This window comes from Phyllostomus discolor, chromosome 12 (assembly GCF_004126475.2).
Source record: "Phyllostomus discolor isolate MPI-MPIP mPhyDis1 chromosome 12, mPhyDis1.pri.v3, whole genome shotgun sequence".
In the NCBI taxonomy this organism is placed as follows: domain Eukaryota; kingdom Metazoa; phylum Chordata; class Mammalia; order Chiroptera; family Phyllostomidae; genus Phyllostomus; species Phyllostomus discolor.
Window position 1 is genome coordinate 45345703 of NC_040914.2, and position 14612 is coordinate 45360314.

The 14612-nt window shown below is 47.6% G+C and overlaps 1 protein-coding gene and 1 pseudogene across 1 annotated transcript; one reads left to right on the forward strand and one right to left on the reverse strand.

Annotated features, from left to right (window-relative positions):
- The first annotated feature begins 425 nt into the window (after nucleotides 1–425).
- On the forward strand, nucleotides 426–525 carry LOC114488704 (annotated as a pseudogene).
- A 7264-nt stretch (nucleotides 526–7789) lies between these two features.
- Nucleotides 7790–14309, reverse strand: PSMA4 (proteasome 20S subunit alpha 4). Its single transcript, XM_028502180.2, has 9 exons — nucleotides 14184–14309; nucleotides 13002–13025; nucleotides 12728–12770; nucleotides 12296–12458; nucleotides 11117–11194; nucleotides 10500–10588; nucleotides 9896–10026; nucleotides 9270–9393; nucleotides 7790–8175 (listed from the first exon to the last, which is right to left on the reverse strand). The coding sequence occupies exons 2-9, from the start codon at nucleotides 13002–13004 to the stop codon at nucleotides 8021–8023; spliced, it is 786 nt and encodes a 261-aa protein (XP_028357981.1). The 5' UTR covers nucleotides 13005–13025; nucleotides 14184–14309; the 3' UTR covers nucleotides 7790–8020.
- Between the last annotated feature and the right edge of the window lie 303 nt (nucleotides 14310–14612).

Genomic DNA, 14612 nt, shown 5'->3' on the forward strand with positions numbered 1-14612 from the left:
AGTAAATGCGGGTTGATTTTTCCCCCCTGGGTCCAAGTACAACCAGGAAAACACAAATAAAATCCACTGAAATTAGTCTGCGTAACTGGATTTAAAGAAAGGAGCCACAGAAAAGGGACGTAACGTGAAGACTGTCGCTCACGACACCTCTGCACAGGAAAAAAATAGTACTTACTGTCCCTTCATTGCAAGTTTCTATTTTTCTATAAATAATTTATGGGGCACACAGACACTTACGCAACTCCCCCTGACAGTGATTACGCTTCTACAGCTAGGAGACCTGGAACCGAGTGGCTGAACAACCGCTGAAGGTCACAGTACCTGGCAGCGGGAAAACTAGAATTAAATGGTTGTCAGTTCGGCCACAGCAAGCAGAACTGGACTCCTTGACCTCCCCAGAGTGCTCTGTCAATAACCATGAGCTCGCGCTTCCACAGCCCATGCACTAAAATGGGAACAATACAGAGATTAATGTGGCCCCCGAGCAAGGATGACACACAAATTGGTGAAGCATAAAAAAAAAATAATAACCATAAGAACCACGATTAGTATTCACATAACCTGCTAGAAACACCAGTTGTTATTTTTTAAGTAAAAGTCAAAGTGTATAATTTGTTGGGCACATTAAGATCCAAGTGAATAATTATAGAATGTAATGGGTGCGTCTTGGATGGCTCTTCCTAGGATACACCGATTGCTCTCAGTTGCCTAGCTCATGTGATGGTTGCAGCTGGCTGGGACACAGGCGCTTCTCGCTGCCAGGAGACTCTGGCTGGGCACAGGACACAGACAACCACTGCTGTTGCTGGGGCCACCACCTACAGAAGTCCCCTAAAGCAGCAACTGCCCACCAACTCTCAGATTTGACCAAAGGACTGTCATATGGTCTTTGTGGTGTGTCAGCAACCACACTCTCCTCCGAAGATTGTTTTCGTTACACGTTCTTGTCTTCACACATTCTGCTCCTTCTCTCCTCCCCTGAGTACGCAAACCCTTTCTTCGGCCCCATCTCAAATGCCACTTGCCCACTAGCCACAGCTTTCTCCACACTCCCAGGACACTTTTACTCCTGTCACAGCACTATGTTGGGTCCTCCACACCCTCTGCCTGTTACTCTGCCCCTGCTCCATCCCTCACCACGCTTGTCACAATTTGTAATTAGCTACCCCTTCCGTGTGTCTAATTCCCTCTACAAAAATGAGCTCCGACAGCTGTGTCTGTTCTTCCCGGGCATGTGCCCGGTTTATGGAGCACACAGTCAATGCTCAGATGGATTGGTGGATGAATAAATGAATGTTAAATAGCTTGCCCAAGACCTCCAAGCTAGTGAGCTAGAAAATGGTGAGCAAAAATGTAAACCCGAGTGTCCCGCCTTCAAAAACTAAACTTAACCTCTCTCTGCAGGCCCATCCCTAGTCTGCAAAGTGCTGCCTTCAAACCCGCAGGGCCCAGGTGTTCCATGGGTGGTGGTCATTACCATGCGTGTGGCAATTACTCTCTGATGTGCTTTTGCAATTACAAAGGCTAAATAAATAGCAGAAATCAAAAATAAACATTGTCATCTGCAAGTGGTGTGACCTAATGAGTTGTCTTTCATATCAACATGGTTGTTGACTCTTATTTTTTATAACGGGGTCAGTTGAGCTAAATTTGGAGCTGGGCAGAGTCTCCAAATCTTCCATTCAGCATTTCCATTATGGCTTGGCGATAAATTCTGCTGTGAGCCTTTAAGATGAAACCAAACTGAAACGTTCAAGATAAAAATGCATGTTGTCGATTTTACTGCTCAAATTAAATGCATTTTTCACAGATTAAAAGGGGAAAAAAGCAAGTATTGATAGACTATTAAAATTCAGTCCTTTGAAAGGAATGATAAAAAAGTAAAAGATCTCTTTCAGGGACTATTTCTACAGCTGCTGTGAAATGTAAAAGTGCAGACATATTTTAAAGTAGAGAGCTTTAGGGAAAAAAATTAATTGGCTGTATTTTATTAGGTTGTAATAACTAGGTAGTGGTGTATAAAATCATCTCACAAAAATATACACCATTTATAAAACTGAGCTGTCTCAGTAGAATTTAATAACAGCATACATACCACAATGTCAGAGACCTAATTACCAACAGGAAAACACAAGTAAATGGGAAACATCAATTCACTACAGAGCAGAGTAATATTATAATGTACCCTGGACAAATACCAGCTCCTGTTACAAATGAATATTTTGTTTTCTAGCTTAAGAAAGTTCAGTACAATATCCCATGTTCCCTAAGTGTTGAAAACATTTACATCTGAGAGTGACAAATCATAAAAGAATTTTTAAAGACAAATATAACTGTACTGTATACTTCTAATTTGCAAAAAGGATCTCAAATCTCAAAACACACACGCACACAAAAATGGTACCTGTGTACGTGACATGGATCTGTTAACCAGCTTCACTATGGGGATCCTTTCAGAAATTTTACAAATATCAAGTTATACATCTAAAACACACAATGTTTATGTCAATGATATCCCACAGCTGCAAACAAATGATGTCTGAAGTAAAACAAAGACAAATATGAACTTCTTTAGATAAACCCCATCAGCAGACTTCCAATTACTTAATATGTAGAAACTCAACATTTGTATACTAACTGAACACGACTTAGTAGAAACCTATAAATAGTTATTGCATTAAGTGATCTTCATAGGTGACATACTATTGTGAATTTTAAAAAGAAACTTCTGCCCTTATTTTGTCATCTGCAAGGCACAATTGCAAATGTTTTATTCTGTGAAAAAGGTAGAATTTATACCAAAAAATAAGAGCAAAAAGCAAGTCATATTGCAGGTATAGATCCAAACGCTCCAGAAATTTGTGGCTTAGAGAACAGCCATCTTAGAGTTTAACTGATTATCAGTTTAATTGTTCCCAGATTATTCCCATTTTTATCAGGAAATATTATAAAATTCCAGTTCTCAGAAGCACACAAGAAAATTCACAATTAAATACATGTCACTTCCATTTGTAATTTGTAAATTGCAATATAACGTGGTTAGGGAAGCAAAGTTCCAATGAAACCAAGACGGAGCTTCCTCCCTAGTAAGTTTGGGAATCTGTTCTAATTATTCACTCCATTAATTTGTTTAGCCAGGGGTCACTTTCCCATCATTTCCTGTGGAAACTAATTCACATCAAGTTTTCTATATGGATAAGAAGACAGACCAGATGAGCAATCTTTCAGTAATCCTGAAAGCTCCCTCTAAAGGTGAAAGTAATGGATGGCATTGATTGTTCCAGGGAATTGATTATCTTTAATCTGATTCTAAGCTGCCTGGTCCCAGTGTCTCAATATTGGAAATCATTTGGTAATTTCCAGTTCCACAGCTGTCTCACTTGAGATGCAATCTTTGCTTAATCTTCCATAACATGCCTAATTAATTTTTGATGTTTTCAATTTTTTCAAAACAAAAGAGTATTTGAAGTCCCTGGCATGGCAGAGGGTGTTTGGATTCTTGGTTACCGTTGATCTTCTCCATCACCGGTGAGCCGGAGGAGAAAGGCTGTGTGCTTCACACGAGCATCTGATCTCCCCCACACTCCACGGCAAATACAGAGGGTTCTTAGAACATTGGGAACTGCTCAGCCTTTGGTCTCTGAAGTCAGATAAACATTAACTCTGTCACTTCATAGCTATTCACTCAGCAAATATTTTAGAATCAACAGTACAAGTCCTCCAACAATGCAGTGAACAAGAGAATGTCTCTGATTTCATGGAACTTACTGCCAAGGGAGGAAGGCAGAAAATACACGAGGTAATTTCAGAATTTGACAGAAATTCTTTTTTTTAATTTTTTTTAAGATTTTATTTATGTATTTATTTTTAGAGAGGGAAGGGAGAGAGAGAGAGAGAGAGAAACATCAATGTGCGGTTGCTGGGGGCCGTGGCCTGCAACCCAGGCATGTGCCCTGACTGGGAATCGAACCTGCGATGCTTTGGTTCACAGCCCTCGCTCAATCCACTGAGCTACGCCAACCAGGGCTGACAGAAATTCTTGAGGAAATAAACAGAAAATGATGAAATGGGGGATTCTACTTTAGACTGCATGGTCAGAAAATGCCTTCCTGAGGAGGTGACCTGAGCTAGGATGGGAGACAGAGGCAGTGCCAGTCACATGCAGTGCAGAGGGGACAGCGTTCCAGAGAGAGAGGACGACAGTGAGGGGCGGGCAACGAAGTGTGTCCGAGGAAACAAGTTTCATGAACAGTCTGATGTACCTGTGCAGCGTTTCCCCAGCTTTTCCTGCGTCAGGAAAACTGAGTCCCCAGCCTATAACTTCGCACAACGTGAGGATGAAGCATTTGCCACAGACGAGCTACTGGCACGGGACATGTTGAGCCTTATTTCTCTTCTGCTGTCCAGGACCTTCCGATGATGGCGACAACTCCACTTCTATGCCCTCCTGTTACATCCTGGGCACGCTGCCTCAGTGGGCGGAGGAAAACGGACTGAGAGCCATTTCTACACGGGGGTGATTAACAGTAGCCTCACTACACATGCAAGTGACTGCAGACAAGTATGTTCTGTTGCAGAAGCAGACGGTAGAGCTTACTGCATGTAGGAGATCTTGCTTTTGCAGACTTTACAAGAAGCACATGAGCACAGAACACATTAGGGTCCCTTCCCGGGCCTTCGAAGTGAGGGCTCCTGAAGCTTAAACTTCGCTCACTTCACAGCAAGCCTGTGAACTCTGATGGGAAACCAACGGCACGGTTGACATGTGCTTGGAGTTATGCATCTGGGTCACCCTAGCAGGTGGGGAGGGGGGCTGCAGGGGCGAGTGTGGGAGGCTACCCCACAGCCTGGGAAGGGACCCCAGTCAGGACTTGCACTGGACAGAGGCCCTGGAGCTTTCACGAGCCTTGATCTTCTGAAAACTGCATCAGAGGAAGTTGCCTCTGTCACCCTGCATGTACCTCGATAACTGAGTGCTGTGATTATAATAAATATTCCACAAGGTTATTGTGAGAATTAGCACTGACAAATGGAAAGCAACTGACACTGTTACCACATGATCGCTTCTGCTCTGTTGTATAGAGAAACAGGGTTTTCTAAGGTCACAAACTGCTTTAGCAAAGAGAAAGAAAAAAAACATTTCAAATTCCCCTTTAACACTATTTTAAGTAGCTTGTCTGTAATTTGCCCAATCCACTGGTGCACTGCTTCGGCATCAGAAGTGGGCCAGGGAGGCAACAGTGCTGACTCCAGGCAGCAGAGAGGAGGCGCTTTTTATCTAGTTTATTGTGTATTTTCCAATGAGAGCTTCTACCGCTTTTGTGACCAGAAAAATTTCTTAGATTGCTCAGGACTCAGAAGACAGCTGCTCCTGGACTCTCCCATTGCTGGTAGGGAAGAGCTCTGCAAGAAGGATTTCTCAGAGAATATTTTTGTATAAAGATGCCAGGCACGGAATCGAACTCTGGGCCTGGCTGGTGCTGGGTGTCAAGGACTCAGAGAACAGGTTTTTCCTGCCAAAAGGAAAGAAGTGAAAACCCTCTCCAACCGTGAGACCTACTCAGAGACCACTAACAAATTCATATACATTTACTCAAATAGTAAATCCAGTTTCCTTTTTTATGGGGTGTTGTAGGAGATACTGGGGGGAAAAGGTGACTCCTTTTAAAATCTGTATCAATATGAATGTAGGGTAGTAAAGATAAATAAAAATGAAGCAAGGTATGACCCAGCAATTCCCATTCTCAGTGTACAGCTCCGAGGAATGAAAACGCCCCTAATGTTCGTCAGCTGATGAGTAAACAAACGTGATGCCAAAGGAGCATTATTCAGTAACAGAAGGAAATGCATTCGTGCCGTCATTTCCCGAGTCTAGTAAACAGAGACACAGATTACTGACTGCCACACTGTGGACGGGCCTTGGAAACACAATGAGCCCTGAGGGAGAGATGCCAGCTGCAGAGGACCACAGCTGTGCGACCCCAGTTATGTAAAGTGTCCAGTGCAGGCAAGTTGGTAGGGACAGGAAGTAGGTTGATCAGCGGCGACCTTGGGCTGGGGGACAACTTCCGGGGGATGGCACAGTGTGGCAGGGCTGCGTCTTCGGGCGATGAAAATGCTCCAAAATTGAGTGTGGTGATGGGTGCAGAATTGAAATGGGTAAATTGTATGGTATATAAATTATATCTCAATACAGTTGTTACTAAAAACAAAAGAATAAATAAACCAAGAAAGGAAAATAACTCTTATTTCATGTAATTCTGAATTCATTCAAGAACAGACAATTCTTAGTCTTAACAATGAAATAAAATGTACATGATTAATTGTAAGCTCTAAGACAGAGAAAATACTTGTTAGAGAAGCTTAATAATTTAGGCACAGAGTGTGCTCTTGGCCAAGAGTTTAATATTAATGAATTACCAAAGTATGTTAAATGTCTTTAAACAGAAGCACACACACAACAAAGTTATGTATTGATTGGGTGATGAAAGTGCCGTGGCCAGAGGACCAGGAAGCTAACCCAGTGTTCCCCGTGGGGGCGGCAGCCAGCATCTGCTGAGCGTGCTCACGGAGACCTGACACAACACAGTGACCATGAATAACAAGACTCAGCCGTGCAAAGAAACCAGGAGGTTCAAAAACCAGTGTCAAAGGGGCTTGCAAACACCTTGGCCTGAACACCACGGAAAACTACAAGGAACTGCAGCTCCCTCCTGCCCTTGAGGGGCCTGCTGTGCCTCAGGGAACTACTGGTTCCCATCCCAGCCTTTCCCTCAGCTACCTGCGCAGATTTGAAGGAATGCTGAGGCCAGGGCCCCACCCCAGAGGCTGACTACATCAGCAGGGAGCACAGCCTGTGTACAGGTGTAAAAGCACTCAAGGTGATTCTGACATGCGGCAAATGGTGTCTCAATTGTTCATGCAGAGCTCGTCAAACAGATGGCTGTGCTCTACCCCAAGATCTGCATCTATTCCGTGGGTCTGGGATGGGGCGCCAGGATTTGCAAGGCCAGTGGATTCCGGGTGACGCTGCAGGTGGGTGCACCGCCACACAGCACCATGATCAAAGGACTCCACGGAAGTGACGGCAACCTAAGTGGGGCTCCCTTCAGCCGAGACCCTACTATTCTCCTCTGTGCCCTTCATCTCTCTTCTGTGCACCACCGCCCACACACTGGCTACAGGCTCCTCAGCAGTGTTCCCCACACCCACGTGGTCTGGCGTGGCTCAGTCCACAAGCTCTTTCTCAGACCCATCCGTGGGAACAGACAAGTCATCTAGCCCGAGGGATGTGCCCACCGGGAGGAGAGGGACAGAACACCAGACTGTGAGAAACACAGGAACGAGGAAAGATAAACTGGGGTTCTCTCTCTGGGGGAGAGGGGGAGGGAGACATGAGATCTGAACCGGACACAGGAGGCTGCAAATGTACTGACTACCCTGTCCCTGAGGGCACAGTGGGCACTGCAGTGGTTTGCGTGACCACAGATGTCATGCGTGTGCAGACACAAATCTGAAGTCCAGCAGGACTATCCATCGCCGCCAAAGGCAGGCAGCACCTGCAAGGGGAGTGTGGTTCCTGCTTCAGAGGCCTAGGGCCACGGGTTCTCCGAGACGGTGGGGACAGGGCAAAGGAAACCTTCAGGGCACGATTCCCATCTTCCCTTGCCTGTGATGCTCGCATCTCCAGCAGTGTCAGCACCTTAGGTGACTATCCGCAGTAAATGCTGCAGGGAAGATCAGACCCGTTAACCTGCTGTGCAACAGTTAGTGCCACAGACAAATTCCCTTCACCACTTCCATTTTTTCCAAGTTTTATTCCCAAAAAAGGGGGAGGGGGATTAAAAGGTCCAAGAAGAGCAATCACCATCCAACTGGACAGAGATGGAGGGCCCAGTCAGATGTTCCGCCCACTTTCCCACCATCCCGGGTAAAAAGCCAACTCTCTCTCAGCACCGAGGGGGGCGGCTTCCAGGCTGAAATGGGCCCAAAAAAGCTACAAAATCCCTGATTTTGTCCTCTATTTGTCCTTTTCTTTCTGTTCTTTTTCTTTCTTCTCACGCTCGGCCTTAGCTTCTTCTTCCTCGTGTTTTTTGATCAGCTGTTCCACCTCCTTCTGCTTGAGGACTCTGATGACTGTCTTTCCGTTCTCTCTGGTCAGCGTGGCGATTTCCACTAGGAGCAAACACACACACACACACGTCTGTGTCACAGGCAGGACTCGGCCCACATACCAGCAGGCGGTCAGTCTAACCCCCCCTTGTTTCCACCTGCGCTCACCACTCCTCCGTGTCTTATGCTCAATGTGATTCACGGATACTTTCATTAACATTTGTACTTAAATTGCCTTCCTTCTCCTCACCCATTCCAACCTCCTGAGTTGCCATTTTGTCACTTTCTTGGAAAAAGTAAAACCAGCCAACTGCTTGAGCCGACCGGCTGTAAGCCACGCTGAGCAGAAGGACCCGCAACTTCCCTGCAGAAGGATCTCCGGGCTCAGCCAGAATCTCTGACCAGTAATTACACTTATTTTTCATGTACTTTTGAAATCTCTTTTCAAAACAAAGGCATGAAGAGCAGCTTCCATGACTATGGATAAAAAAAACACACTGACACTGGGAGTGGAAGGGCTTTTCTGAGCAGGGTGAATGGAGCAGACCGATCATGGGCGGAGCACACGACAGGGGCAACCTGCAAGTGACGGATGTGTGTGTCCTCAGGGCTACCGGGGTGAAGTCCCCTAAACTACCTCAATGTGCTCGTTTACAATTCCTGGAAAACGTTATTTAGAAGTACTGTTTTATATGGTTATATAACTTAAGCTAAATAAAGCACTTAAAATTGCAAATAAGGGCTTAATGTACGAGATCAGTGGACTCACTAGAACAGAGATGCCACAACACACGCCCACATCACACCCCTGGTAGAGCACACCGTACACACGAACACAAATGTAAGTGCACACGTGCTCATCCCATGTAGAGATGATTAATAACTGAAAGCAGCACCGTTCACACCTCCAACCGTGACCAGTGAGGACATTCGGGCTCCAGTCCTTCAGCTTGGAATGTCGCATGGGCTTGTGGCTCCACAACCTACCCCCCTGACCTCGGTCAGGTCACTTAGCCTCTCCACGCCCCAGTGTCCTCATGGAGGAAGGTGTAAGGCCCCCTCCCTCAGAAGGCTGCAGGTGCAGTGACGTATGGTGACACGTTAAAGGCCTAACACGGGTCACAAAGTGACAAATTAGAGGATGGGACGTAAATTACCTTTTTCAGCAGAGAGTTTGCTCACGTCCATGGTCTTATTGAGGACTTTGACAGCTAACGCAAGTGCTGACTTCAGGGTCATTTCCCCTTCTTTGTAGTCTTGTTTCAGCATCGACACAGCTGCCTACGGAACAGGAAGAAGCAATGGAGAGATGTCCTTTAAATGTCTGCATTTTCAGGAACAGGGACTGGGCAGGAGACTGACGTCTGAACCGTTACTGGCATATAACCACACTAACAACTTCCACAGGCGGGACAGGGACATGGGAGGGGGCAGAACAGGGTGTGGACGCTCTGTGAGTGGGGTCTCTAACCCTAACCCTCCAACCTCCAAGGACCCATAACAGAATTTGGGGGTGGGGGGTTATGAACCACAATATGAAAAAAAATGGTATCTTATTTTTATCTTATCTTATTTTCTCATTGAAAATTTGCATCTCCTTTAATTACAAATTCAGCCAATAAACCCCAGGAATATTAGTAGAACCTGGGGCATCATTACCAACAGCAATCACAGATACAAAAGTTGTAGCTATCTGAAAATCCTCCTTACGTTAATCACGATTTCAAAAGTACAGTGATTATTATAGCTTTTGCTAATTTCATAGCAACACGAAAATACTCACAGCACTGTTATTTCCAATGCACGTGGCCTTCCATCCCCCGTAATTCCCGCTAGGGTCACTCTGATAGAGCTGAAAGCCGTAATGCTTATCCCAGCCAATGTACAGCAGTGAGACACCAAAGGGGCGTTTCCCTTTAACCGAGAAAGAGAACACACACACCAACAATCCAAGTTTACTCTCGCTACAGTTACTTGAGCTCCCTGAATGTAGCTGAAATCCCTTTCTGTGAAGCTACGCATTCATAAACTGCTTTGTTCTGGCCGCCAGAGATAAGGCCCGTCCAAATGCCCACTGTGGTTTCCAGGACACGGACACAGCCAGGAGACAGAATGCAGATGAAGAAGACCAGTGCTGAGTTTCATCATTATGCAAAAAGCAACATGTTCCCAGATTTGAAAATGCTATTTTGGCTTCTCAATAATCTATTAATAAAACACATGATAACCTACATCGTGGAAACCAGTTACTTCACGAAGCAAAAATATGTCAACAGTACTTGCTTACTTAATTTTCAACTTCTTTTTACCATCTCAAAAGTAATTTGGTATATGTTACTTAGAGAACGTTTTCCCTTTCTAGAATACAATTTGTCCCAACGTCATACCTCCGAACTGTGTGTACGCCTGCTTGATGTCACACAGCGCTGTGACCAGCTGCTCACAAGGAATCGGCTCCTGATACTGCAGTAAGTACCTAGGAAGAGGAAATCGGCATGGTAACGGTATTCAGTAAAACACGTATGTTCTGAGCAAACTTCCCCCTGAACGTAAATCTGCGCCATGGGGACGACGCAGCAGTCACCTGTGCTCTGAAAGGGGAGCGGGGGCAGGGGGATGTGAGCATCCTAACGGTCTTATGGCAGATAACAGTTTATAAGTTTGGATTCAAAAATAATAGTAACTTTATTTTTTTTTAAGATTTTTTATTTATTTATTTTTAGAGAGGAAAGGGAGGGAGATAGAGAGAGAGAGAGAGAGAAACTTCAGTGTGCGGTTGCTGGGGGTTATGGCCTGCAACCCAGGCATATACCCTGGCTGGGAATCGAACCTGGGACACTTTGGTTCCCAGCCCGCGCTCAATCCACTGAGCTACGCCAGCCAGGGCAAAAAATAATAGTAACTTTAAATTAATAGGTTTGTAATGACTTTAATCTTTGCAAAAACGACTTCTTAGAAATATCAAACTGAGGTACAGCCTCAGTTCCGCTCCTTCGGACCGTACCTTTGGGCAATGAGCCTCAGCTCGTTGGTGAGCACGTTTGCATCAGAAGTTATGCCAGCCACGCTGCAAGCCATGTCCCTGGAAGAAGAGAAATGTGCCGATGTGCACCTGGGAGGGTCCTGCACAAGTGCTCCGAGTGCCAAGTAAACTTCTGTTGGAAGTTTACCGTGCTTCCTCAAACCTGCGGTTTCTGTGTACTGAAGTTTTATCTTTGTGGGAGAAACCTGATGTGATCTACCATGAGAGATGGACAGCGCCCCTTCAGTCTTCAACAGGTGGATCTGGCACCACTGCGCCGGACAGGGCAAGAATGAACACCACGAAGCCAAAGCAATTCCTGAGAAGATTCAGGAACCAAGAAAAATGCTTTGCCAGACAGGAAAAAATCTACCCCATGCTCTTAGGTAGTCAGTCAGTGTCCTCGCCTCCTAAGGCCTGGCTGGACGGATGGGGTGAGGGACTCAGGGCTGGGCTCAGATAAAGGGTGCAGTCCCTTGCTCTCCTCCCATTCTTCGGGCTGCCCTGGCTCCCCTCCAGCTGCCACCCTCTGCCGCTACACTTCAGCACGCCTGCGAGCGGCCAACTGGGCCCAGCAGTGACTCTGGAGCCATGACACTTCCTTGGACAAGCATATCAAAAGTCCCTACAACCAGCACCCAGCTGGCCCACCACTCAAGGGGCAGTCTCTAGTGGGCAAATCCAGCTCTGTGCTCGCTGGCAAGTCCTGCACACCCAACCATCCCAAACTAACAGAGCTCGTCTAAGCTGTCCCCAGACCTCCAGGGTAAGATTCAGTGTCATCAACACGACTCCTGAATAGCCACTTGGAACAATTCTGAGGGCCCGCTACGTGTCGGACACGGTGCTACTGGTTCTCACTCATTTTACTCTATTTTGTTACACTGCCGCAACCACTTGAAGAGGCACCGAGGCCCAGAGCAGTGAAACAACGGTGTGAGGTCGCACAGACTGAACCAGAATCTGCGAGACAACCACGCCTCTAATCTCACTGACACAAAATGCCGTTTCTCCACTAAGTGCCTGGCCCCAAACTTCAAAAAAGTAACACGTGGTCCTAAGTCTCACGGAGATTTCAGAATCACCCTCCCAAAATATGTGAGATCCTATGTATGTGAGCATGTGGGACATTTAAACTCTCTTCCCTAAGAGCTCACTTACTCATTGAGTTTATAAATTTTTTCAGAAAAAAAGACTTCATCAAGAAGCTTGTGGATGTTGCGTCGCTCTGCTGCAAGCAAAACACCGTCGTTTGCCAAGATTCCTAAACAGGTGCCTGCGTGTCCGATCGCCTCCATGGCGTACTCCACTTGGTACAAGCGCCCTGCAAAACACGAGCGGTGAGAAGGCAAGGCTCGCCCCAGGCTGTTTGTGCCCGGGCCAGGAACTTGCACAGGGACACTCGTAGGCCACACACACACAAATCCCACTGTCATTCTCCTGTGCTGCACGCATGTGATTAACTGGTCACTGTCATTACGCATCAAAGCACAGAGATCATGAACTACTGTTAAAACAAGTGTCTTGATTTCCCCCCCCGGAGTCAAACACATAAAAAAATTTTTGAGGTAGATTATACAATTTTTATTTTACCTTCTGGAGAAAATATAGTGGTCCTGGAGTCATATCTTCGAGACTGCAATGGAAAACATACAGGTGATTCCTGTCCACTGAAAGCAGCCCCTGCAAGCCCCAGATCACCTCAGAAAACACACCCTGGCACCCAAAGCCCCATGCAAAGGAGGGAGCGGGGAAGGCGGAGACACCATGCCACCCAATGCTCCCACTAGGACCTTCTCAGGCAGGGCTCCAAGCTGAACACAACACCTTCATCGGGCAATAGCTTACTGACATGCACATAACTCACCATGTTTCCTGGACTTTACAGCTCCTGTGAAAAGAAAACAGGACCCTCCTTAAAATGAAACTTACAATTTAAAAAGCATTTCCATGACTTTAAAAGATTCCGTCTCCTTCACTCCCTTCATTCAGCTAAGTTAACCGTGTAGCTACTGAGTGCAGCAGGCACCATGCTGGACGCTGGAATACCAGGGTGGGTAAGACCATCCCTGTGCCCAGGAGCTTACAGTCTGGCGCTCCCGTGAGGGAGGTGAGCATATAGATGCTTACAAAGCCATGGGGGAAACTGAGGCACCAAGGGCGGAGTGGAATGAGCAATGGAGAAAAATCAAAGTACTTTTTTGAAAAAACCAACACAGAAAATGAGTCCAAATTAGACATGGTAGAGGCAGAAAGAGGGATGAGACCTTTCAGGTCCAAGAGGAAGAACTGTGGACGGGGAAGGGAGGGGGACTCCGGACAGAGGAGAAAGCTTGAGCAAAAAACACAGACGGGACAGCTCGTGGGCCAGAGGCAACTTGCTGAAGCTAAGAGAAAGTGAAGAAACGACAAAGCTAAGGGAGTATCCCGACCACGGAGAGCCTAGAAGGACACGTTACGAAGAGTTCAGGCTCTTTCCCGGAGTGCTGGTGTCCTGCACTGAGGAAGGGACGCGGCGGCAACCTCCGCAGCATCATCACTGATCCCGCCGAAGACACCTGGGGCTCGGCCTCCAGAGCCCCTTTCACAAGTGCCAGGTCACCAGGCACTAAGTCTGCGGGACTCGCGCACCCAGATGAGAACCCTGAGTTTCTTCCCTTGGGGAAGGGGGCTGAGCCGGGGGCTGGCGGGTCAAGTCCTCCGGGCCTGCCGGGCACTTTGGAACGCCCACTCCGGCAGGCACTGACGGAGGCCGTGACCCGCGAGGAGGCCGCCGGGCTACCTCCCCGGCGCTCACTTTCCTGTGCGGGTCCCGCTCTGGACTGAAGCCTTGCTCAAGGCCGCCAGCCGACCCCCGGTCCAGTCCCCCGCGCCGGCTCCAGCTCCGCGCCGGGCCTACGGCGGCCGGCAGGGGCCAGTCCGTTCCCCAGAAGCACAGTCATCGCTCGGCGGCTCCAGGACAAACCCGCGGCGCCGCAGCGCCTACGACCCTCGCTCGACCGCGCGGGCAGCGGCCAAAGTCCCGTGGTGACCAGAAATATGGACTCACCGGAGAAGAGACACTGTAACTAGGGTCTACACGGAGGGTTTCACACCGCACGAGGAAACCTAACACCGCTACACAGGCGCCTACCGCCAATATGGCCACCGCGCGTGCGCATAACTAGCGAGTGTCACCGGGGGTGGGGCTGAGGACGCGGAAGTCCCTCGGGGGCGGGGCCAAGAACAGGGCACTCCTCCAGGGGAGGGACCGAGGACAAGGAAGTCCTTCTAGAACGGGGACCAGGGTGCGGAAGTCTTTCGGGGGTGGTAACTAGGACACAGAAGTCCTTCAGGGGCAGGTCCGAAGGTGTGGAAGTCCTTCTGGGGAGGGTCCAAGGGTGAGGAAGTCCTTTGGGGGGCGGGGCTGATGGTGCGGAAGTCCTTGTGGGGCGGGACCTAGGGCCCGGAAGTCCTTCTGGGGCGGGGACCAGGGTAC

Excerpts from the sequence above, each read along its gene's own strand:
- PSMA4 (XM_028502180.2), bottom strand. Across the intron at positions 10,589-11,116 it reads CTGAGGCTCATTGCCCAAAG|GTACTTACTGCAGTATCAGG; the intron begins GTACGGTCCGAA and ends TCCTCTTCCTAG. Across the intron at positions 8,176-9,269 it reads CAAACTCTCTGCTGAAAAAG|TGGAAATCGCCACGCTGACC; the intron begins GTAATTTACGTC and ends GTTTGCTCCTAG.